This window comes from Aspergillus luchuensis, chromosome 1 (assembly GCF_016861625.1).
Source record: "Aspergillus luchuensis IFO 4308 DNA, chromosome 1, nearly complete sequence".
NCBI lineage: Eukaryota > Fungi > Ascomycota > Eurotiomycetes > Eurotiales > Aspergillaceae > Aspergillus > Aspergillus luchuensis.
The window spans coordinates 5,298,297-5,321,606 of NC_054849.1; the positions used below are offsets into that span (position 1 = coordinate 5,298,297).

General features: G+C 49.8%; 8 protein-coding genes across 8 annotated transcripts; 5 read left to right on the forward strand and 3 right to left on the reverse strand.

Annotated features, from left to right (window-relative positions):
• Nucleotides 1-1,829: 1,829 nt before the first annotated feature.
• Nucleotides 1,830-3,133, forward strand: AKAW2_11787S (WSC domain-containing protein; the record flags this gene model as incomplete). Its single annotated transcript, XM_041684309.1, has 4 exons — nucleotides 1,830-1,953; nucleotides 2,004-2,275; nucleotides 2,527-3,054; nucleotides 3,116-3,133. The coding sequence occupies 4 exons, from the start codon at nucleotides 1,830-1,832 to the stop codon at nucleotides 3,131-3,133; spliced, it is 942 nt and encodes a 313-aa protein (XP_041538507.1).
• Nucleotides 3,134-6,104: 2,971 nt separating this feature from the next.
• Nucleotides 6,105-7,694, forward strand: AKAW2_11788S (heme-dependent oxidative N-demethylase family protein; the record flags this gene model as incomplete). Its single annotated transcript, XM_041684310.1, has 3 exons — nucleotides 6,105-6,621; nucleotides 6,689-7,154; nucleotides 7,214-7,694. 3 exons carry the CDS (start codon nucleotides 6,105-6,107, stop codon nucleotides 7,692-7,694), a joined length of 1,464 nt encoding a protein of 487 aa, XP_041538508.1.
• Nucleotides 7,695-8,153: 459 nt separating this feature from the next.
• AKAW2_11789A (PRP38 family protein) lies at nucleotides 8,154-9,035 on the reverse strand (the record flags this gene model as incomplete). Its single annotated transcript, XM_041684311.1, has 1 exon — nucleotides 8,154-9,035. One exon carries the CDS (start codon nucleotides 9,033-9,035, stop codon nucleotides 8,154-8,156), a length of 882 nt encoding a protein of 293 aa, XP_041538509.1.
• A 191-nt stretch (nucleotides 9,036-9,226) lies between these two features.
• On the reverse strand, nucleotides 9,227-10,212 carry AKAW2_11790A (uncharacterized protein; the record flags this gene model as incomplete). The annotated part of the gene is made up of 3 exons (XM_041684313.1): nucleotides 9,227-9,562; nucleotides 9,620-9,960; nucleotides 10,008-10,212. 3 exons carry the CDS (start codon nucleotides 10,210-10,212, stop codon nucleotides 9,227-9,229), a joined length of 882 nt encoding a protein of 293 aa, XP_041538510.1.
• Nucleotides 10,213-11,118: 906 nt separating this feature from the next.
• Nucleotides 11,119-12,183, forward strand: AKAW2_11791S (uncharacterized protein; the record flags this gene model as incomplete). The annotated part of the gene is made up of 1 exon (XM_041684314.1): nucleotides 11,119-12,183. The coding sequence occupies one exon, from the start codon at nucleotides 11,119-11,121 to the stop codon at nucleotides 12,181-12,183; it is 1,065 nt and encodes a 354-aa protein (XP_041538511.1).
• Nucleotides 12,184-12,688: 505 nt separating this feature from the next.
• SPT8 (WD40 repeat domain-containing protein) lies at nucleotides 12,689-14,755 on the reverse strand (the record flags this gene model as incomplete). Its single annotated transcript, XM_041684315.1, has 3 exons — nucleotides 12,689-12,911; nucleotides 12,979-14,653; nucleotides 14,716-14,755. 3 exons carry the CDS (start codon nucleotides 14,753-14,755, stop codon nucleotides 12,689-12,691), a joined length of 1,938 nt encoding a protein of 645 aa, XP_041538512.1.
• Nucleotides 14,756-16,207: 1,452 nt separating this feature from the next.
• AKAW2_11793S (putative DEAD box helicase involved in nonsense mediated decay) lies at nucleotides 16,208-19,742 on the forward strand (the record flags this gene model as incomplete). The annotated part of the gene is made up of 5 exons (XM_041684316.1): nucleotides 16,208-16,594; nucleotides 16,653-17,011; nucleotides 17,083-19,106; nucleotides 19,172-19,265; nucleotides 19,328-19,742. 5 exons carry the CDS (start codon nucleotides 16,208-16,210, stop codon nucleotides 19,740-19,742), a joined length of 3,279 nt encoding a protein of 1,092 aa, XP_041538513.1.
• A 1,178-nt stretch (nucleotides 19,743-20,920) lies between these two features.
• mpkC (mitogen-activated protein kinase mpkC) lies at nucleotides 20,921-22,591 on the forward strand (the record flags this gene model as incomplete). Its single annotated transcript, XM_041684317.1, has 9 exons — nucleotides 20,921-20,976; nucleotides 21,032-21,079; nucleotides 21,164-21,293; nucleotides 21,348-21,391; nucleotides 21,459-21,558; nucleotides 21,609-21,965; nucleotides 22,017-22,095; nucleotides 22,165-22,348; nucleotides 22,399-22,591. 9 exons carry the CDS (start codon nucleotides 20,921-20,923, stop codon nucleotides 22,589-22,591), a joined length of 1,191 nt encoding a protein of 396 aa, XP_041538514.1.
• Between the last annotated feature and the right edge of the window lie 719 nt (nucleotides 22,592-23,310).

Consider the following 23,310-nt stretch of genomic DNA (forward strand, 5'->3'; position numbering starts at 1 on the left):
AAGGGCGCTCAGCACCTCTTAGATTCTAGAGTTTTGATTGCATGACTGACTGTCCGTCCTGTTCATTCTTCATGTGTTTATGTTTTATTTAATCACTCTCGCTATCTTCCACTCTTTCTGCCCTTTTCTCCCTCCCCCCTTAAGAGCCATTTTTCAGTGGGCTTCGTTGACCTTTGCAAATATTTTCTCTTCTCTTAACGTGGTGGCGCCATACCGTAAGCATACTGTAGGAGACTCCTAGCAGATCGGAATTTGTATTTTGTCCAGGTACGAATGTAGACCGATTTTTACCAAATACGTGATTCGGGACAGGAGTGTCAGCTTGCCCACTTGGGGAAAATACCACTGGCTGGGGGCGAGAGAGTGAAATAAAGATACTGCGACCAAGCTCCTCCTGGTGAAAAGTAAACACAGGGTCAGTATTCCCCGTGAGCGTTGTCATACACGTTGGCGGAAGTCTTTTTTAGAGTGCTTGGTGGCATTTGGCAGATCCCATCATCGAGATAGAGAAAGAAATGTTTGACTCCAGCCCCTCCAAAAAAGAAAGAGTGTGTATCCGGGTGTACCAAGCACAAAATCGGCTGGTAACAGGTAAAAGCGACGGGAGGAATACTCCGTACAGCGACGCGTATGGACCCGACGGTTGGTTAGCCCGCTAGACCCGATGCGGCCTGCGGCCCACTGCAAAGCGGGTAAGCCGGATTTTTATTTTTATTCTTTTTTCCTCTTGTTTTCTTTTTCCCCATACTTCATACATAATTAGTACCGTTACCTTCCTTTCCATTTCACCATGATATACCTCCTCTTTCTCTCGCTCTGCTGCTGCTCGCACCCACGGAGAACGTACTCCGAGTGATATTTTACTTACTGACCTGGCCCCAATAATTTAAAATTTCCAGGTGCAGGTTTCTAGAACGGTTACTGGCAGTGGCCACGCTGGTGTGGAACATCGGGACTAGGCCAGCCTGATTCCGTTTCGGTATTCGCATTTTACTCACTCACTCTTCCTTACCACTGCGGCCTCTCCCACTTGCAGGCTTCCCGCTGGCGTCGCCGTAGTCTAGTCCACCTCTCCTCATCCATTCCCATCCTCTCGGGCCTGCTCGACTCACCCCGAGAAGATTTGTCTTTCTCCAACCTCAATTGTGTCTCTCTTTCTCTGTTACCTCTCTTCTACCATAATCCCCCCCCTTTCCACTTCTCCTTCACCTGCGCCCTGAACGCAACACCACCCCTCGTTCTCGCCATTTACACACATCCCCTGGTCTTGGTTGGAGGGGATGATGCCGATTACCTTCTAATCCTATCGGCACTGTGTTGATCCCGTATTCCCACCAATGTCTGGTTCGGCGTTCCCTCGCAGTTGAAAACGCCCCTTTATTGAACCGATTCATTTTTTCATCGTCCCTAATACGACACTAAATTCGTCCATCTGAGATCTGGTACGTACTGATTCGGAGTCGAGCCTGCGAAGAGTTATCTGGGAGGTCCGTGGCTGATCGGCATCAGCTATCTTCGGTCTACCTTCACCTGCGGGACGTCTACCCGAATCTCCTGTCGTTATAGTACTCGCTTCGGGCACGGGCCTGACGGATCAATTGTTCGACTGGCGGGCCATAGCAGCGTTCTGGATATTCGCCATTCTGATACACTCGAAAAAGTCCTCAAACCGTCGGTGGGGAGCTCGGCCATCTATCAAGACACCTCCATAAAGTGGGAGCGTGGACCAATTGAATTCGGCATCAGAGCCACCTTATAATCACCGTTCGCTCGCACACAATCGTTGAAACGCCAGGAGCTCGTCAACGGATACGGTCGGAATTTTCGCCATGCGGGCCGACTTCCTTCTTCCACCATTGCTTGGTGTGATTGCCTTGCTTGCTTGGCCTGTGTCGGTCGCATCCTCTCTCACCTACTGTTCTTCGGTAAATACAGGCTCCTCGCAAGCAGCAAGTATGTGTTATTCGTGGCGTTGTCATGATCCGTTCACTAACCTCATGCAGACGAAAGCACCTACCAGTCCAATGGTCTTTGCGAGGACCACTGCAGCAACTATGCGTTTGGTATTCTTCAGGGATACGACTGCTGGTGCTCGAACATTGTTCCCAATGAAGCGACCAACGTGAACACTTCGCAGTGTAGCCAGGATTGTCCCGGTTACCCCGATGATAGCTGTGGAAGTACTTCAAAGGGCCTTTACGGTTACGTTGAGATCGTTGGACATCAGCCGTCCGGAACAGCAACTGTCTCTACGACATCGACATCGTCAACCTCGGTCAGTAGAGCCCTTTCCTACTCGTTCGGAGTCTTTGGGTCGTGATTTGCGCACTGCCGATGTCTCGACTCGCCAGGCATGCTAGCCTTCCATGGCTGAACGTTTCCCGTATGGTCCGTTGCTTTGCACAGCGAACGAGTTTGTTGACAGTGTTGCTATCAACTGTGCCATGGCTGCTTCGGTCGCTGAAGTGCGCAATGACCTGCCAGGTCTCAATGCTTATGATATTGAACAGGACTGACCTTTTCCAGACTTCTTCATCATCTGAAACTACTGCTGCTACGACGACGGGAGAATCTGTTGCAGTCACAACCGACTCTGGGGTGGTCAAAACGGTCACAATTCCCGCTGCCACAAAAGCAACTTCAACGTCTGCAGCGGACAACCTTTCATCCGCAAAGAGTAGCGACAACTCTGGTATGAGCTCAGGAACCATCGCTGGTGTTGTGGTAGGCTCTGTCGGTGGTGCCCTCGCCATCCTAGCCTTGATATTCGTGTTGTTCTTCGCGAAACGCAAATCGCGGTCGAACAGCCCAGATCCAAGTGTACAGTCCATCCTGCTGGATGGAAGACAAAGCAAAGGCTCACAGATGAGTTTTATGAAGGGCATGTTTTCCGACAATCATAGTCATACCTTGTCTGCCGGGTCCGCTGCCAGCCGCTTGCCAACGTTTACGGACAACCGCATGAAAACCGATACCGTTCTCTACGCGAATGGCCGCCGAGATAGCGATGTGTCACTCCAGGATAATGAAGATTATTCTCGGCCTGTGTTGCGGGTCAGTCCCCATGTTTTCCCTATCGTGATGTCTGATATTGGAGCGCTAACACGTGACGCAGCTCACGAACCCCGATTAACGGTTGGGTGTCGTAGAACCCTATCTCTTCGTGTTTTGCATTTACATCTCCTATGTATTTCGATTTGCGTGTTTCGGCGAAAACAGCGGTGTTATGATACCCATTTGTCACATAATCCTTGACTTCCTTTTCATTCGACTACAGGAGAGACGATGGACTCGACAGCCCCACCCCTCCGACAAAAACCCCCACCTCCGGTGTTTCGATCATCACGATGTCTACGCGTCATGCATCCTCACGGTGGTGCGTTGGGTAGAGGGGCGGGGAAGCTAAAAAGCATTTAAAACGGACCCTCATTCGCCTTTCGGAGGTGGAAAAACATAGCCGCCTGGCGACTACAACAAAACTTACTACGCAAAACCACGTCATCAGGCGCGGCTCTTCTCAGATTCCATCGATTCTTTCCCCTGATATTGTCGACCTCCGTGTATATCGAAGCACAGGGACCTGTGCTACAAGCTGAAGTACATACTCTAATGGATTAACCAGAATCCTTCCCCTCGCTCTTGTTTTCCTACTTCGAACCTCTTTGTCATCTAGCCCCTGTTTTTCTGTTTCATTTTCATTTCCATTTCCATTGTCTGTTTTTCTATTATTACAAGTGTCAGGGTTACATGGAGCGTCATTTGAGATTCGCATGAATGCATTGAAAGATTGGTCGGTGTGAGATATGTCGCTATCATTGGGTTCAACCTGTAATCTTACCACGATGGAGCGAAGTTGTTCTGATAGCGAAAGATGCCGTGCATCTATACTAATGATGTATTGCAATGGGCTTAATACCGGACCGAATACTAAAGGCATCGATCTGTTTCCATACATACTATTCCCTCCACCTGTCCCATGCCACTTCCACAAGGTTCTATGATCTAGCTATCCATGGTCCCTCCACCCCATCGTAGCGGGCCCCAGACCCAAACCCCAGCCCAGCCCAGCCCGTCAATCGAATCTCTAACAAACCGGTTTCTCACCGGTTCTTTCCAAGTCGCGCCGGGCCCAGAACATAAAGTGACAGCTAAACCTTACGACGCACGGATTACCCGCTCCCGCGCCCAGTTCGAGATCTATTCCAGTGCCAATCAAGTCTGCCTAAGCCACACGTCGTTTTTGCCACTTTCCACGATCAACCTACCTAACTACTCTTAGTCTATCTGTATGTACGGACCCACGGCTTGGAACTATCTACTCATGCTGTCCGGGTACCTGCATTGCCAATGAAGTTTTGCCACCTAGTAGTTGTTTCGAGTTTGGGGCTTGCGTGGAAATAGCTAGTTTCTGGTTCTTGAATACGTAGACAGGGATGGGGCGTGCTTCGTGTGCTGGTTTTTACCAATGAGTTGTGCGTGTGTAAATGAATCTGTGAAATGAATCTGTGGTCATGGACGTCTGGATGTGAGTATTGTCGGTGGTTCTTGTGATATTGATTTTGTATGAGGAGGGACTATGATTAACTTTGCTTGGTTTCACGACAGGTCTGATACATCTAGGGCGTGCTCTTCTGATAATGCTTTACCATCCCGGCATGTAGTTATCTGCAGACAATGACCTAGCCAGAAAAACTGCCACAGGTAATCAATCTTGGATCTCAGCTGCTCAAAATTGATAGATCTTTGCCGACTGTGTGTGAGGGTCGGACAAGTATGGACCAATATCTGCACAACACTGCCAGACTATGTCCTTTTCTCGGGAATATAACCGCCAAGCTTCCCAAAGAGGCTTAATCAGAGGCATCTTATGTTGAGCAACGTCTTTGGAGATCTCTTGTGGCAGTCTGGGCAAGATTATCGACATACTAGCCCGAGATATCAACTCCGGGGAAGAGCCCCAATCACGGTCGAGTCACTTGCCAGGATCCCAGCATGGCTGATCCGTTTCGGATTTGTGCAGAGACAGGTCAAGCCCGGTGCGTTGCCGCGACGAATCCCATGCATTACACGGTGGTGAAGTGATGCAAGATGCAAGCAGGAAGTATGGGAAACAACCTGGCGGCACATGACTAACCCCGCTGCGGGATAGTTTTGCCATTCCAGGCAATCCAACTCTCGCCTCTCAACGCTGCCTCTTTCCCTCTTCCGTCAGCTGGACCCAGCATCCTGCTATTCCTCGGTGTGTTGCGTATCTTGCCTGCTTAGGCCGATCATTATGATGTCGTGGGCCTATTTCTATCCTGTCGCAAGCCACAGACCCCCTCAAACCCCTACCCCCTCACCTGGTGCAAGGAACTCGCTTCCGGCGGTTATCTGTATACCTAATGATTACCACAGGGCGGAGAGATATAGGTGGTACATATAATTCAAGCTGACGAACCAAACGTTGTTGGTTACATTGCAGCGGATGTACTCATCCCTTGTAGTGTTCTGGGTCGGTCTCGTTGTGTCCCCAACGTTATCTCGAGTACGCACCAGATGGACGACGGTGGGACATGACATTGCTATAGGCGCGTCTTAAAAACCCTCGGCGCATCGTCCCAATGGACGAGCAGTGGGAGCTGGCGAATCAGCCGCGTCTCTCAGCTAAAAAGGTTGCGCCGATCCGTCATGAGTCTGCGCCTGAGCCTGTTATCGTGTCGTGTTGACCGCTGGCCATGGAAGAGAAGCATGTCGGTTATCAAAGCTTCTGCGTCGTATCTGACTGATACTGTCCTTATCTGTTTTATCTGCATTGCCGCCCCAAACAGAGTAAATTCTGTCGAGGGATGCCACCTTTATGCAGCAGGATATCCGATTTATCAGCTGGGATTTCCCCAGAAATCTGGGGCAGGCTGAGCTTTCCTAGTATGGCTGCCTGTCAGTGCTATGGGAACCGCATCCGACTTCCATTCACGTAACGCCTCCACTTTGTCAGGTGCGGTATATTTGCTCTTGTTTCCCTCTGGCGTTTCTGTCGGCGTCCCGATCGCTACAACCCTGCGGCTACGGTCTCTTCTCGTCTCATTGTCTTTTTGGGCGTTGTGGGACAGCAGGTATCCAATATGGACGTACTGAACAACCAGGGTAACCTATGGCTGGTCGGCCTTGCCATGCTCTCACTCGCTGGGTTCTTCCTAGTTACCGGGAGATTGCAGGGTAGCGGTCTCTTAGGTTGCCTTCGCAACAACAGGTTCTCTAAACATGGTTGGCAGCCATGGGCAGCAGCGGCTGAGGAGAAGGAACTCTCTGGACCGTCTTCTGCACCTTATGTGAACGTCTTCCCACCACAACGTCGTCATGTCCTCGATTCGTCCAAGGTTGCAATTTCATGTGAAAGTGTCGACGAGGAAGAAGTTGCAAACTACCCACTGCCTATGACTTCGAACTACCAGACATGCACGGACAAGAGCTATACTCCAACTGGATTCTCGGTGGCAGAGGTGAAGGCACTGGGTGATTTCCCTGACTATGCTGAACTCAGTGGTGTGCCCTTGCCGGAGCCGTACTATGAGTTCGACATTGACAAGGCGTTGCCACGACCTTATCGCCCGTTCCGGTGGTCCTACCATCAGACAATGTGTACGTTATTCCATTTTTATACTTGGTTTGCTCAAATAACACCAGCTAACCACTTGCAACGCGATAGCCCTTACGAAGTTAGAGACCGATTGGTGGATCGAACTCGAGAAAACCTACAAAGAGCGAGTCAAACAGCGCAAGGAGTTGTACGCCAAACATGGTAGCTCCGTGCTTGGTTATCTTCCTGGCTCTGAACTAGCTTGCAAGGAGCTCATGGAAATGGTATTGCAGTTTATCTGTGCCCGCTACCCGCAGTACTTTGCCGTTGAAAACAATCGGATTCTGCACAATCGGATCCTAGGAACGACAGAGGATATCAAGTCCAAGCATCCCCTCGAGATTCTCATCAATAATGTGCCAGAGGATTTTGGGATCATGATGCGCGATGAGAAGACGGGATTCTACTTCCTACGCGCAGGCGTCATCTGTTCGTCTTTGGGATGGAATGTTGGAACCAAAATTGGCCTTCAGCTGCATCAGATCCACGAGGACATTCCGGACTACAAAGAGAAGATGCAATTTTCAATGGATCGGTAAGTTCATTCGGCCATAGATATGGACAAGAGGGATGATCTGATAAGGAAATGCCTAGATTTTTTACCAAGATGCCTGCCGACAAGCCCATTCAGAGAGGATCTTGGGGACTCGAGGTCGGCCAGCCTTTGTACATGCCTAAAGGGGACCCTCACGAGACACTGCGCCTTTCCCAGGACCCGAACCTCCAGCTGGACAACTGTCACTTGCGTGTCGACTGGCAGACTCTCCGTCGTCTCCCTCTTTCCGCTGCCATTGTTTTCAACTTCAAGGCCCTTTTCACCCCGGTGTCAGAATTCCAGGACGAGCCAGGCGTGCCTGCATTGACGGTTAAAATCCTGAAGGAGGGTAAAAAGAACTTGATGGATTACAAAGGCACCTGGCACGTGGAGCACGTCGTAATCCCGAAGCTCGAACAGTGGGCCAAGGAGCAGGAAGAGAAGGGACTGGTCCCCAAGAATTGGCAGGTGTCAACCTTGGATGACAGTCCTTGGTACCAGGGTTGGCAGGAGAAATGGCATCGCCAGCAGGGATTCTAATCCTTACGTATGTAAACCAGATGGGTGGATGGGATTTGCATATATGGGAGGCTGTTTCATTCCTTCTATTGCCGACTATGCCATGCTTTGTGTTTTAATGGAGGCTATCTCAGCACATTCCAAAACTGAGCAATCTACTCGATAGTATCCCACGAGGACCGAGTTTGACCAGGCGCGTACATCCGTAGCCGCAGCAGTAGCCTGTCGCTTCACGTATCGTTTCACCGAACGTAGGTGTCGCCGGAGCGGGTCTCCGCACGGCCGCACAGCAGCAGCTAGAGTAGGCGCTGAACGGCGCAACCGGTGGACTACCACACGGATCTGATAGCCATCAGCCGAACACCGTCTAGCCGACAGCCCCAGGGATCCAGGCTTTTATGCAGCATCCCGTGAGCGTACTCGGGCCAATAGCCCAGAAAAGAGGTCAAAAAAAAATCAACAGACACCAAGCCGGACACCTCAATCATCACCCTGCCTCTCCCCCTCCTCACTCCCCTCATCATCACGACCACCATCCTCATCCTCATCCTCATCCTCCCGATCACTCCTCTCCATCTCCTCCAACTCATCCTGCAACGGACTAACCCTAACCTCCAACAAATCCAAATCCTCCAAAACCTGCCTAGCAGGCAACTTCCACAAACTCGTACCACAAACTCTCTCCTTCGTCAACAACTCATCCACAAACTGATCCATATACGTCAACGTAAACGAATCGCGCACCCGTCTCTTCAACTTCCGATAATCCAACAGCAACGGTTCCAACGTCTTATACACCTCCACCGGCTCGAACGTCAATCGGACGTAGAACGCCGCGAGCGCGCGCAGGTATTTGAAGTCGCCGCGCGCTTTGACTACCCCGTTGCCCTCCTCGTAGGATTCATCATTGTTGTCGTCGTTCGCAGGATCGCTGAAATTCAAATACTCGAGGATAATGTCCCGTTCTGGGTTGAGTTGGAGGAGCTTGAATGCGAGACAGAGGAATGGCGACGGCTTTTCGGATACGCCGTATACGCCCCCGATGCAGGTCAGTTCCACGGCCCGGTCGCAGAGTGTGGCGGCGTTGAGCCCGAAACATTGCTCTTTCCAGTAGTAGGAGTCTGTGATCCGGTCTCGAACGGCTTTTTCGAAGAGCGTCGCTGGGTTCACGCCGCGTACTAGGGGGCCGCTGTAGCCCCGGTTGTCGAGGAAGGTGCTGGCGTCGGCGCGGTGGGAGGTCATTGTTCGTTTCTTTTTCTTATTCTTTTCGGTCGGATGGGGTGGGAGAGGGTAGGGAGGACGTGAAGGTAATTGAATGAATGGATAGGTATGTAGGTAGACTGGGGTAAAGCTAGCTATCATCTATCTGTGGTGGAGATGGTGGATGGGATTGTTTTTCTGCCGGTTGGTTTGGTGGTACCGCCTTGGGGTGGTGGGCGGTGTGGGTTGTATACTTATTCACTATGTTAACATCACAATGAAGATGCGATTGACAGAGAGGATCTACCTCAAGTTATTGCATATATATGCCAGAGATATATCATATAGATAACTTAATTTTCAAACCATGGATCGTTCAAGATTTCCTCCACCGAAGCACGAGCACCTGGTTCAAAGCGTAGCAACTTCCGAATAATCCTCCCCAGCTCCACAATATCATCTCTCGTCATGTCCTCTTTGCGCTCACCATCAAAGTACATCTCCTCCAACCACTCTTGCAATCCAGGGCCCCCGGCTTCAGTGGCATTCTCACCACGCATGGACTCCCATAAAGGTGCCCATCTGTCAGGCAATGCTTCGCCCCCCATTTCTTGCATTTGCTCAACGAGAATCTTGGGAGTGATCAAGAAGCTGTCAAATGGAGGTTGACCGACAAATAACTCGAATAACTATTATACCAGTCAGTCACGACATAATAATTAGTGGTGTGTAGGGCTGCGGTATACCATACAGCCTAAACTCCACAAATCCACACGATAATCCAGACGATCTTTGAATATCACTTCAGGTGCCCGAACTACCAATGGAGTGTGGAGTGTCTTGGGTGCATCTTTCCGTGGGAACGATTCACCAAAGTCGACTAGCTTGATGGTATCTGATAAAGGCCATGATCGTGAGTGTAGACTCGCAGGTCTAACAATATACTCCGGTATACCATGCCCCAGTCTTCCACCATCGTTGCAGTGGACGTATCTGACATCTGGTTTTCCTAGTAGATTGATGAATTCATCTTCCGGGATATTAGCCATAGGATATATAGCGAAGGCCAGATTGCGGATATGGAAATCTATACAATGTTAGCAAGAGAAGTTAAACATGGAGCGAAAAGTCGACCTCCATGCGCAATCTCCCTACGATGCAATGCATCCAGTCCCATCAAAGCCTGCCTCGCAACACCCTTAGCCAAACTTCCAGGGAGTCTTCCATCTGCAAACCGCCCCTCCACCAAATCAGACACACTTGGACCTAGCATCTCGAGAACCAAACAGGGATGTATCCCATTAGGTCCCTCTACATCGAAGTGATCGAGCAGGCGCATGATGTGTTGAGTGTCGTTTAAACTCTTCAAAATATTCATCTCTCGATGTCCTATATTACCATGATAGTTCTCCGATACGCAGATCTTAATAGCGACATACCTCCCTTCTCTGAAACACTTATCTATTAGCGGTTGTTCGATAGTAGGTAACTTTTAATGTCAGGATAATGGAACTGAAATATGTATGTACTGTTCATCTCTAGCAGCCCAGACGGTGGAGTATCCGCCCCATCCTAACTTATGCAGGATTTTGTATCTTCCTTGATGGAGGAGGCTTCCCAGTGTTATTGGGTGGTAGCCGCCGGTTGTGTAGCGGTGGAGGGGCTCCGCGTTGACGGGGGAGGAGTATTGGGGTTCATGGGGTGGTTTGGGTATTTGGGGGAGGGTTGAGTAGGGGGTGGAGGTGTGTTTTGATGGTCTAGAGGGTGTTGGTGATAACGAAGGAATTGTATGTATCCTTGTGAATGATGAGGATATTCTCACGCGCATATTAAGTTATTGTTCCTACATGTTATTATCTATCTACTCCGGAGTAGAGGGTCATGATGGAGTGACCTGCCAAGAAGCAGCTTATCGATAGTCGCACGGCCAACGGGCCACAATCAACAGGCTGAGACATGGTGTGGCCTTGGCACCGCCAGGCGTGAATGTTTGTGATGATCATCTGCCTGTGTCAGACTAGAAACTCATGCTTCTATCAAATATCATGATCGCTGGAATTCTCATCCGGTTCAAATTGAAAATTACTCCTCGTATACTTGCTGTATAGGCCGGGCTCTCTAAAGCAGTTACTAGTGCATATCAAAACAGTGCTGCCTACAATCCAGTCTCCACAGGCTACGTACGACGGGTATACACAGAACACGTACGTACTAGGCGATTAATTTGGGGGACGCGCAGACAGTCATGGTGCTTCTTACTTCGTCGACGGTCTCGGTCATTATATCCACAGCTGTCATTTGTACCTTTACTTTTCTGCTCTTCCTTTCGGGGTATGTCCTGCAACAGCAGTCTGTCCGAAGCATTCAGCATGCCATCCGACCGCCTCCTCCGCCACCACCCCCGGCGGCGGTCCCGGTGGGAGCATACCAAGGGGCCGGGCAAGAGGTTTTCTCCGATAGTGTCGCCGATAAACAGCACGAGAGGGATGATGCTGGTTCCGCACAAGCAACAACGGGCAACTTTGCATACCTCCAGCTGCTCTCCACCCCCGATCCGTCGGACATCTGCTCCGCCATTCTCTTCTTTAAACACTTAGCGACCAATGGTACTGCAGTTCAGGATAGGCTGTTCATGTATCCGCGTGAGTGGGACCTGATGCCCACTAAGGAGCTCACCGAACCGGTCGCCACGGCCCTTTCTTTGCTAAGAACGGCAAGCCTGGAGTACGGTATCTGGCTTCTGCCCATTGATATGACGGTAGCCACTTCTGAAGGCTACAAGCCTACCGATACAAAGCTGCTGCGGCTGGGACAGATCCAGTTTATGCAATATGACAGTGTCCTCTATGTGCAAACGCCTGGTTTGTTGCTCGACACGGCCAAATTGGATGCTATGCTTCTCTCCCGACCGCTGCCATTGCGACATGACAAGAACAGAATCGAGTCGTTCAACAATGAAGCCTGGCTGCCTATGCCCTTGAGAGCAGAGAGAGACTCGGCTCTGCCTCCCGTATACCTGATTACGGTGAACAGCGTGGAAAACGGCCACATTGAAGCTCGTGGCCATGTTCCAAACACAGATATTCCGGGATTTAGTAATCTGGTCACGGGGCCTGATGGCGTAATGTCGCCCAACGAAGATGAGTCCAATCCTGATGAGCAACCAGGCTATGTGTACTTTGAGCAGGACGACGATGGTCATGTCAAATGGGCCCATAATCCGCTATTCGGATCTTGGCGGGTTGGGCAACATGAGGTCTGCGAAGGTCTCGACCTTGATGATGCAGTCCACGATGGATATGATTTGTGAATTTTCTTTCTTCTTTGCTTTTGTAAATTGGCTGGTTCCTATGGCGTTTGTTGGCTTCATTTCAAGTGAATGTATTGATGGCTCAAAAGAAAGCGAGTCACTGGCATTCCAGGTTCCCATGGGAGTTGAGGTATATATATCGGGAACATTGGTGGTTTTCGTGTCCATATTTATGTGTGCCCCTGAGGCATGCGGCGATACTTTATGCAGTCATGTGTATATGAATCATGTATTATGCCAAAATACTATCGTATATCGAAATCAGGTTGTCTAGTATCAGCGACTGCATTCATGTCATTCACATTAGTCATTCATGCATTTTCCGTGGCAGAGGCGATGTCTGAGTCATCGCTTTCATCTCATGTTCGAGTTTAAGAAGAACTCCGGTTCTACTGCATACCCAAAGGGTGCAACTGACGCCTAAACACAACCATTAGTGCCCACATACTTTCAAGGTCACAGATGATATGGCAAACTTACTCTTCCGCAAGGAGCTGGCAGACCTTTAACCAGGCACCCCAATCTCATAGCCTAGCAAGACCTCCGTCGTATTACCTTCCCAGCCTCTGTTACCACTTGTTGAGACCATGAAGCGACACGCCTGGTCAATGTATAGCTGGGATACAGTTCCGGTACGATGTCCTGGGATAATCAAGAAGGGCACTGTGGAGTGACGAGTCACTTGTTCATGTTTGAGGTCGTACAATCGAAGAATGTCATGCGATGCGCTATGAAGTGACGGTCAGCCAGCCACGTCAATGAAATTAGAGCCTGAGTGACGACGAAGATACGTACCAAACGATATGTCTGCCGTTAGGCATGGCCTTGAGTGCCGTGACCGGTCCACTACCCTGAGGGAATTTGAAGGTCCGCTCAGCATTCCGAAGGCCCTTATGAAGGCTGTACTCCTCAACAGTTCCATTACGACGGCCTGCATAGATATAGTTGCCGTCTGGGGACCAGCATGCATTCATGCACCAAGGAGGGCAGTTTTGAGAAGTGATGCGAGCAACGGCATCCGGTTCTCTTCTATCCCACACTCGGATAGTGCCATCAATGGACGCAGCCAGGAAAAGATTATCCGTATTAGCACCTGTTTCTGCTGGCGCAGGAAGAGCACTCTCTTGAGTGTAGCTTGGTGGTTCCAGCTCTTCGGCATGTGGTAGTCCATTGACTATCGGCTGAGAGGAGCCATTAGGCATCTCCGCCTGGCCAGAACTAGGGGGTTGAGTGACGGCATTGTTATTGGCACTTGCAGCTTCAGCACCTGCCGGGGCCGGGGCCGAATCCGGAGCCGGAGCAGCAGGAGCCTCTGCAACGCCGTTCTGACTCGGTTCCGGTTCTCCAGGGGCGTCGGCATCTGGCAGCACTCCATTAGTAAGGGCTTTACCAAACTCATCATCCTCGTCAATGCCGAATGCATTTCCAGATGCGCCGGCCTCGTCTCCTCCGTTCCCGTTCTCGTCGCCGAATAGCGAGTCGGCACCGCCGAAGAGTGAATCAGCCGGAGAGCCCGCCTGCGGGTTTGAGCCAGTGCCGTTTTCACCGTCGTTCGACGTATCCATGAAGTTGAGGCTACCATTCTCAGGAGCCTGATAATTGGACGAGTATGTGCCATTTGTTTGTTGAATCTCGGTTGTGTCTCTGGGAACTGGCAGACTGGATTCTGGCCGTATCTCGACAGCGGAAATCTGCCCGGCGCTAGACCCGAATGCGCGTCGGGTTTGCCCTGTGTTAAGGTCCCAATCAAATACTCGCTTGTCCCAGCTGCCAGATAGTAGAGACTTTTCATCTGAAGTCAAGCTCAGTACAGAGACTGCGGAAGTATGCTGCTGCAGAAGAGCGATCTCTTTTCCTTCATCATGACGGACTGATTGCAGTCGGATGCTACCGGACTCCAAGCCAGACAACAACCATAGACCTTCACTATGGCTGGCCAGCGAGTACACTGGCGATATTGTGTTCCCGTCCATGTTTTCCCAGTACGTCATCAGTACACCCGCCTTGATGACACTGTCGACGAAAGGATGCCTTTGCGCCACAGTGAGCATCAGCTTGCTGTTGACAGAATCCACCCAATTGAACTTCCGAACGTATCCATCTGAGCCGCCGCTGAATACCCATCTCATATCAGCGGTCGCAGTTACCGCATTGATCGAAGTACTGTGAGGGGCGGCCGTAGTTGGGACTATGTCGAACGTAGGCGCTGTCAGGCACTTTTCCCGCACGCTCGGATGGAAAGCAGATCGTGGATCAGAAACCGAATTCGTAGCAGTTGTATTGGACATTTCGACATCCGCGTTTGGTTGCGTCGCTACCCCAGCGCTTTCGGATGCATGACTAGCATTGGACTGACTTTCCGCATCTTGGTCGGCGTCCGCGTCGGGATCAGGTTCGTTGTCATTGCCTCCATCATCTGCATCCCGAAGTGTATCCTCCATTTCATTGTCCGAACTTCCGTCTTGAGAGCCTGGGTGTGCGGAGAACTTATCAGTGTTGCCCAGATGAAGCGAAGGAAGTCACAAAGCTTACCTGCAAGGTCGCGATCGTCGTCATCTTCGATCGAAGCCATTGTTCTGTAAGACGACTTGGCTTCTCGCCAATTTGGATAAGTGAGTGGAAATTGCAGGGAATAGAGAGGCGTGTGTACCGACTCCCCTGTGACCGCGTGGTGGAGATCGGGGTCCTTTCACAGGCAAGGCGCAACAATTTCAATGAATGCAAAGCAACCCCGCAGACTAAGGGTGCATAGCTTGGCTTCGCACACGTTATCGTGCTGGATGTAATCGCGCACACGTGAGGATGCCTTCACCGAACAAGAGGTTCACAGAACAATGCAGAGCACGACATGAGCTATCACTGGATTCTGGGGTAAGTTGATCCTTTGCTGCCCGCTTATGGCTTTCCCCGATTCGGTCACGTTTCGCGGTAATGTTTATGCCTCAGGCATTAACACTCTGTATCCGGTTAGCGCAGATTGGTGCATCTATCAAGGCTCCAGCATCACTTTTAAACTTGGGAATGATTCTTCAGACACAAAGTGATGCAACTTCTGGAGGCATGTATCTCTTGATTTGCTTCGCACAAGCGCTATGTGAGCACATGTCACAAATATCTTGAAAATTGGTGCGTTGGAAAGCGGTATCATCCTACTACAACTTCCATTTGGGTATCGTCATGAAAGGTAGTACTAATCAGAGTCCAGAAGCCCATAGAAATCAGCTTTAATCCGGCTTGTGCCTAACTTATTCATAGTGAAAGTAATTAGCGGATTTCCAAAGCTTCCAAAGTTTGCCTTATAACCGTATGCCCGAGATGACAGTTCACATACCATGCTTCTCCTTTCGCGCGCAATAGAAGCCGAATTACAGGGCCGACGAAAGTAGAAAGGAGATAAAGTCTTTCCTACGAAATCATGCTTGCTGGAGTTACGGTGGCCGGATTAACAAGATAGTCCGGCCTACAAACAGAGAAGTACCTACAATTCCTCAACCTATAGCTAGATGGCTAATGTTACACCACGGCCACACGTAAACTTTACGATCACTAGACACACCTGAGAACCTAATTTTACTCCCAGCTTATGTTTAGACATAGTTAAGTTGAGGAGTTGAAGAAAGTGGCAGCTGAGCACAAGCAAACGGCGATTGAAGAAGCGAGTGAAGTGCATCTGAAAGGTGGTATCAGCCAAGTGTTATTCAAGTGAATACTAAGTAAAGAGCAGATAAGTAGGCACCGTACGTACTGTATACATGGTGAAAAGTATAGATACTGTAGGACTTGCAGTATAAATTACACAGTATGTTCCTTCCTACTTCTCACTTTCCCCCTCCAGTTCCTCATCGCTTCAAGATCTCTCCACAAGTCCTTCTTTCCATACAAAGCAGCTCTCCAACACTTTACTATTCTTCTGGTTTCAATCTCTTTACCTTCTATATTAAGTTCTTCACTATAGCCATTTGCACAACCAAGGCTTTGATATTTACTCGTTGAAATATTTCTGAACTCTCCAAGCCCCGTCAATATGGACTCAGGGGATTACCATCAGCCCGGGATTCCTCGCTCAGATCCCCGGCTGTCAGTGCGAGATATGGACACCCATCTGCTGGTCAATAAAGACATCAGAGAGTACCTTGCCCAGCCATCTATTGACTTTGCTGAGGAATGGCTAAAGAAGCCGGACATTCCATCGTCAGATGAGATATTGGGCAACTTTGGTTTTGCAGAGAATGAGTATGTGGAATTGACTCCAAATAAAATCACGGGTCCTTGGAACTCGACCGATGAGTATCTCAAAGCACACTATGAGCTCCTTCGAGAAGATGCAATTGCTCCTCTCAGAGACGCCGTTGCTTACGTCAGAGATGACCCCCAGATGACTGACTCCAAGCTTGTGTCCATCTATGATAAGGTAAATGATATAACACGCGAATCTTCTTCGATTTACTGACAGTATGAAATTGCTCCAGGTTTACTTCACCGGTATCACATTCGCGCAAAGAGGTCTAGGAATTAGGATTCGGTTCTCCACTCGCCGAGCGGAGAAAAATATCGCGTGGGAATATTCTAAGCGTCTTGTCAGCGGCTCTATAGTTGCGCTTAGTCCAGCAGACGACGCATTTCAGCAGAAGTGCATCGTTGCCATTGTTGCTGCCAGGCCACTTGAAGGCGTTCAAAAGCATCCTCCGGAGATTGATATCTTCCTTGCTAGGCCCGAAGATTTTGAATTCGACCCTCAGAAGGAATGGATCATGGTAGAAGCCAAGGATGGCTACTATGAGTCTGTGAGGCACACGATGGCAGCACTCCAGAAGTTGAAACAAGAAAAGTGAGTAGAGCTTATTGCAACGTTGCACAAAGTTCTTCGTTTCAGTGATTAGATTCTGATTTATAACATAGATTTCCTCTTTCTGAGCACATTTGCCTGCTTGATCCTAATGTCAGAGCCCCGGACTATGTGAAACAGGATCCTATCCTTGACATACAGTCCGTAGCCAGCGAGACTGCAGAAGCTGCCGAGGGACACAGAGTTGACATCCTAAAAAGTTGGCCTCGAGAACCAAGCCAGGCCATGGATACTACACAATGGCAAGCATTACACGAAATGCTTACGAAGAGGCTCTCGCTCATACAAGGCCCTCCTGGCACAGGGAAGACTTATGTGTCTGTTATTGCGCTGAGGATCCTACTTTCAAACCTGAAGCACGGGGACTCTCCTATAATCCTAGCCTCCCAGACAAACCATGCGTTGGACCAACTTCTGAGGCTCATCGCCACCTTTGAAACAAGCTATATCCGGGTCGGTTCACGGAGCAACGACCCCGAGATAAAACGAAGGACTCTCTACTGTGTCAGGCAAAATGAACCCGCGGTCACGGTACATGGAAGCGTGCTAGGAGCGGCCAGAAAGGAGCAGACAGTCCTGACCCAAACCATTGCCAAAATTTTGCAGCCTTTCAAAGCCGAAAATACCAACGCGCCCCTTCCTGCTTCTCTGTTTGTTGAGTATGGCCTCTTGACGGAGACGCAGCTCGACAACTTAAAGAAAGGTGCAGAAGGCTGGACTCGTCCCACTGATAGTGAAGATACCGACCCGCTGGTAGTCTGGTTAGGTGACAAGTTGGTACCATTCGAAGTGGGGTATGAAAGAGAGAGTTTCGGATTCGAGGAGGATGAGGTAGACCTCGAGTACGAACAACTAAAGGAATTGGAGGCCGAGCAGGGCATTGAAGAGGATGATTACGAGATCCTCAAAGGACAATTCATCAATCTTCAGGATGGCGTTTGTGGCTGCAAAATCTCGTGCTCCGAGACTTCTGCTATCGAGAACCTGAAGCAGAAGGATCTATGGAAGGTGAGAGAAGAGGCTCGGGGGGCAATTTATGATGTCCTCCGGAAACAATTGAAGACCAAGATGACAGAGAGTCTTCGGCAACAGGTACTACTCTATTCGAAGAACTGTGAGAATCTCCTCATTGGAAAATGGGAACGAGATTACCACGTTCTTCGGACGGCGAAAGTGATTGGGATGACAGCCACGGGTCTGAGTAAATACCGGGGGCTGATCTCCAGCCTCAGACCGAAGGTCGTCTTGATCGAAGAAGCCGCCGAGGCTATTGAGGCGCCAATTGTTGCTGCGTGCTTTGACTCACTCCAGCACATGATACTCGTGGGTGACCACCAGCAGCTCCGAGGGCACTGCACTGTTCAGGAGCTCGGGAGCGAGCCCTACAATCTGGGAGTCTCCATGTTTGAGCGACTGGTCAAGAACGGAATGAAGTACGTCATGCTGAACAGGCAAAGAAGAATGGCACCGGAGATCCGTCAACTCTTGGAGCCTATATACGGCGAACTGAATGATCATGAATCAGTACGCAAACGACCTGGAGTGAGAGGAATGGGGATCATTCGCTCCTACTTTTTCACTCATATGTGGCCTGAGAGCAGAGATAGCCTTGCGTCCAAATACAACGACATGGAGGCCCAGATGATCGCAGAATTTGTTGTCTACCTAGTACAGAATGGCAACACTGTGAAAGATATAACCATTCTGACCTTCTACAATGGCCAGAGGAAAAAGCTCTTGACCGTTTTGAGACACCATCCGTACCTTCAAGGCCAGTACATGAGGGTGGTAACCGTTGACTCATACCAGGGAGAAGAAAACGAGATCGTAATCCTTTCACTCGTTCGGAGCGGCGAGAATGACATTGGGTTCCTGTCGATTGCAAATAGGGTCTGTGTTGCACTGTCGCGTGCAAGACGCGGATTTTATATGTTCGGCAACGCGAATTCGTTGGCAAAACATAATCAACTCTGGCGGGGTGTACTGACGTTGATGGCCAACAACAAACCACCACGGCGTCTGGGAACACAGCTGCCCGTCACATGTGTAAAACACAAGCGGACAACTTTTATACAAGGTTTGGGAAATCCTTCGTTGAGATCATGGTACATTTCGAATGTTTAGCTAACACCTGACACCCAGGGCTTTCCGACTGGAACAAGATAAACGGCGGATGTGATTGCCATTGTGATGGAACGTTGGATTGCGGCCATCCCTGTCCCATCAAATGCCACAGGTAGGCGCAATAACTCTAGTCTAAAGGAGCGGGACGAAGCTAACATAGTCGCAACAACACAGCTTTTCTCATGAACAGGTAGAGTGCAATGACATCTGCAACAAACGGATGGCTTGCAAGCACGTCTGCACTAAACCCTGTGTAATAAGCCATATCTGCAACTGCACATGCGAGGTGGCTTCACAACTTGATAATTTACGTCTCCATCATGAGTCCCAGGGCTCCACCGCCCCGTTGGAGGGACCAAGTTCCTATCCCGAAGCGGTCAGACATTACCAGGCGTTTGCAAGTGGAGGTGCGAAGGAGCACGACGCGCTTTTGCTGAAGAAGGCTACCGAGACCGCCGCGGCAGCGCGGCCCACACCAGGAACAGAGGAGGATGAAGATCTTCTTCTCTCCGAGACGGAAGTGGCAAGCAGCCCTCAGGAACGCGACACCGCGGTTCCCTTGTCGGAAGAAAATCTCATGGAGATCTGACGGCCCACTGGAAGGGAATCCGAGGGCATGGGCTGGAAAAACTTAGAGTTTCATGAGCCCCAGCACCAAAAATAAGTAGATAGGGCTGCTACGTGGTGTGTGATATTTTAGTTTTCTAAGTCAATCAAGGAAGTCGGCGATGATGTCAAGGCTTGCTCCTGTATTCTGATTGGCCCGGAGGCTCTGGCGATAGTTCCTTCTAGTAAAGACGATGTTTAGTCCCCAAGTAGTACTTTCCTACCACGCCCGTTTCCCCCCCGCATTCCCAGTTACTCAGTTGGATTCTTCCGCCTTCTCGACTCTTCCTGGCTCTTCGTGTCTCGAGCAATCACGATGTCTCGTGTAGGTTCTACCGATCGAGTCAGATAGAGATGATACTGGAATGCACACGCGACCAAGCGGGGTCGTTTGTGTAACAACCCTGCAAGCGAGACCATCGCTGCACCATTGGTGTGGGCCAGCGGAAGTGCAAGATGTGGAAGTGATTCCTGAGGAAGCTCGGAAAACCCCTTGGGACTCTGGGAGAGGTGAGGATAAACTCGGAGACGGCCGGAACGTGGGGAGTGGACAGATGGGCGACCCGCTCAGGGAAAGACGGACTCGACTCGGTGACGCTGGAGTCGTTCGACGGTGGATTTACCGGCAGCAAGAAAAGGGAAGGAATCTTGGAAATGGAAAAGCCCCGGCGCGCTGGTGGCTGGTCCGACAACCCGCCAATCGCAAGCCGTGACGGGCCTTTCAGGCACTGCCCAGGCACCGCTGTGGTACTCCAGTAATCAAAGTAGTTAATAGTTAATTTGAGTATCTCTTACTACTAGTACTCCGTACTCCTCTTCCTTCTCGTTTATTATTCACCACCACCACAATCCCTACAGCTGAACAGCGGGAACTTCCCTTAACACTAGTGGCCGTCCATGATGCAACTGGCTTGCCTTTGCTCAGCTGGCATGCTTCCTCCTACCTGATTTCTAAATAAGATAAACATATATCACCAGGGTCTTCAACTTTAGCTTTGCCACCTACAGTTGCTACTACGGACTTACTACTATTACTACATAGTACTAGTACTAAGTCAGTAGTGCTCAGTACAACTAACTACCACCCACCATCTACCATCTTTTATCTACCATCCTTGACCCATTTTCTGTTTCACACGATTCCCCCTTCAGTCAGACAACATGGCTGAGTTCTTGCGATCCCAGATTTTGGGGACTACATTCGAAACCACCAACAGGTAAGTGATCACTTCGCTGTTAAGGTCGATTCGTAGCTACTAATCTCCGGCTCAGATATTCCGACTTGCAGCCTGTTGGACTTGGTGCCTTCGGGCTTGTTTGGTACGAGCTCACTTTCTTTTACCATGTACTCGCCATACCTGGATATACGGATCAAAATAGCTAACCACGTTGCGGCCACACTAGCTCGGCTTATGACATGATTACGCGCCAGCCAGTAGCTATCAAGAAGATGATGAAGCCGTTCTCCAACGCCACCCTCGCCAAACGGACCTACCGCGAAGTCAAGCTATTGAAACACCTGCGTCATGAAAATGTCTGTCTCCCTGCAGTTTATTCCTAATACCATGCGACTGCTGACCTTCAACAGCTCATTGGCCTAAGCGACATTTTCATCTCGCCATTAGAGGACGTGTATGTGGTTGCTAAAATGGATAAATTCCAGGGGATTGATTACAAAAGTACTGACGATAGGACGCAGTTATCTGGTGACGGACCTTTTGGGAACTGACCTCAACCGCCTCCTTACCTCGAAGCCTCTGGACGGCAAATTTGTTCAATATTTCACCTATCAGCTTTTGGTACGCTTGCAGAAACATTCCAGTCGACAGAAGCTTGCTAACGATCCCAGCGAGGCCTCAAATACATCCACTCCGCAGGCGTGATACACCGTGATCTTAAGCCGAGTAACATACTGATCAACGAGAATTGTGACTTGAAGATCTGTGATTTCGGTCTTGCGCGACTGCAGGAGCCTCAGATGACCGGATATGTCTCAACTAGATATTACAGGGCACCAGAAATCATGCTTACATGGCAAAAATACGGAATGCAGGTGGACATCTGGAGTGCTGGCTGCATTGTCGCAGAGATGCTTCGCGGAAAGCCATTGTTCCCAGGAAAGGATCATATCCACCAATTCTATCTGATTACGGATGCTCTGGGGAACCCGCCTGATGAGGTCATTGAGAGGATCTGTACAAAAGCCGTAAGAGCTCAGACAATTGTTGCTTTAGCTGGAAGTTGATTTATTATCTAGGCCCTTAATATTGTGAAGTCGCTGCCGAAGCGCCAGCCAGCTCCTTGGGCGACTTTGTTTCCAGACTCTGATGAAGACGGTACCTACCCCCTTCACTATTTAACATGTGCTTGAACGGTTTTTGTATGCTGACAGGATTTGTTCGCAGCTATTGACCTCCTTGCAAAGATGCTCATATTTGATCCCGACAAGCGGATCTCTGCTGCGAAAGCTTTGGAACATCCCTACTTGGGCGTATATCACGATCCCACTGATGAGCCGGTTGCTGAGCAAAAGTTTGATTGGTCTTTCAGTGAAGTAGCCCATTCAATCGATGAATGGAAAATCATGATGTGAGTCTCTTGCGATCCTTGGCCGGGTCCCGAACTGACCAGGATGCCAGATACACTGAAGTTGTAGACTTCCATGATCTTGGGCCTACCGGAGAACCAGCCATCACAGAGCCTTTCTTGCCTCCCGACCCGAGCCTCAGCCCTGAGGTCCTTGACCCGCTTGGCCAGATACAAACCCAAAGCATGGTCACCAAATCCGCGGACACTCTAGACCAGGATATTTTGCAGTACCTCCAGATTTAGACTGCGCCAGTTAAAGCTCACGAAGGAAGCGAGAGCCGCGAGCTCGGTGAACTAGTTCCGTTTGTCATCACGAGGGTGGCTGGCACTGACATCATGATGCGTCTATTTTGTCAACCCTTTCGTCAGATGAGGCTTTGAAGATCGGTCATTCGGCAATGGGGAAAGTTCTAATGCGTCCCTTGCCTAAAGCCTACCACGGGCACCACTAAACAGCGCAAGTTAGTGACTCAATCTTCTCCATTGGCCACAACCTTTTCCCTACCAACGTCTTTCTTTTATCCTCCCCGCCTTCGCATCGACTTCGAGACCCGAGTCTAGTCGCTTACGCTGAAGGCCAGGCATAACACTTTCATCCCACCCAACCATTAGTGCCCACAAAACAACACCACACTATTAGAGAATACCCATTTATCGAAGCCGGACCAAATACAATGAAAATACTACTTCCCGCTTTGGTAACCTTATTCCATGTTCACGCCTTCCCCCACTCACAGAAGCAAATAGTCGCGTCGAACACCACCTGGCAGATATCTCTATATCAAAACCGGCAATGCACCGGCGAAGAAACATCTTTCTCTGGAAACGGAACATTGCCCTGCCACGATTCAATCCTCAACGGCGGTTCCTTGGGCTACATAACAACGACAATGGGAAATGGCTCGAATTGTTCCGTGCAGGTTTTCAACGATACAACATGCAGTCAGACCATTGATGTTATG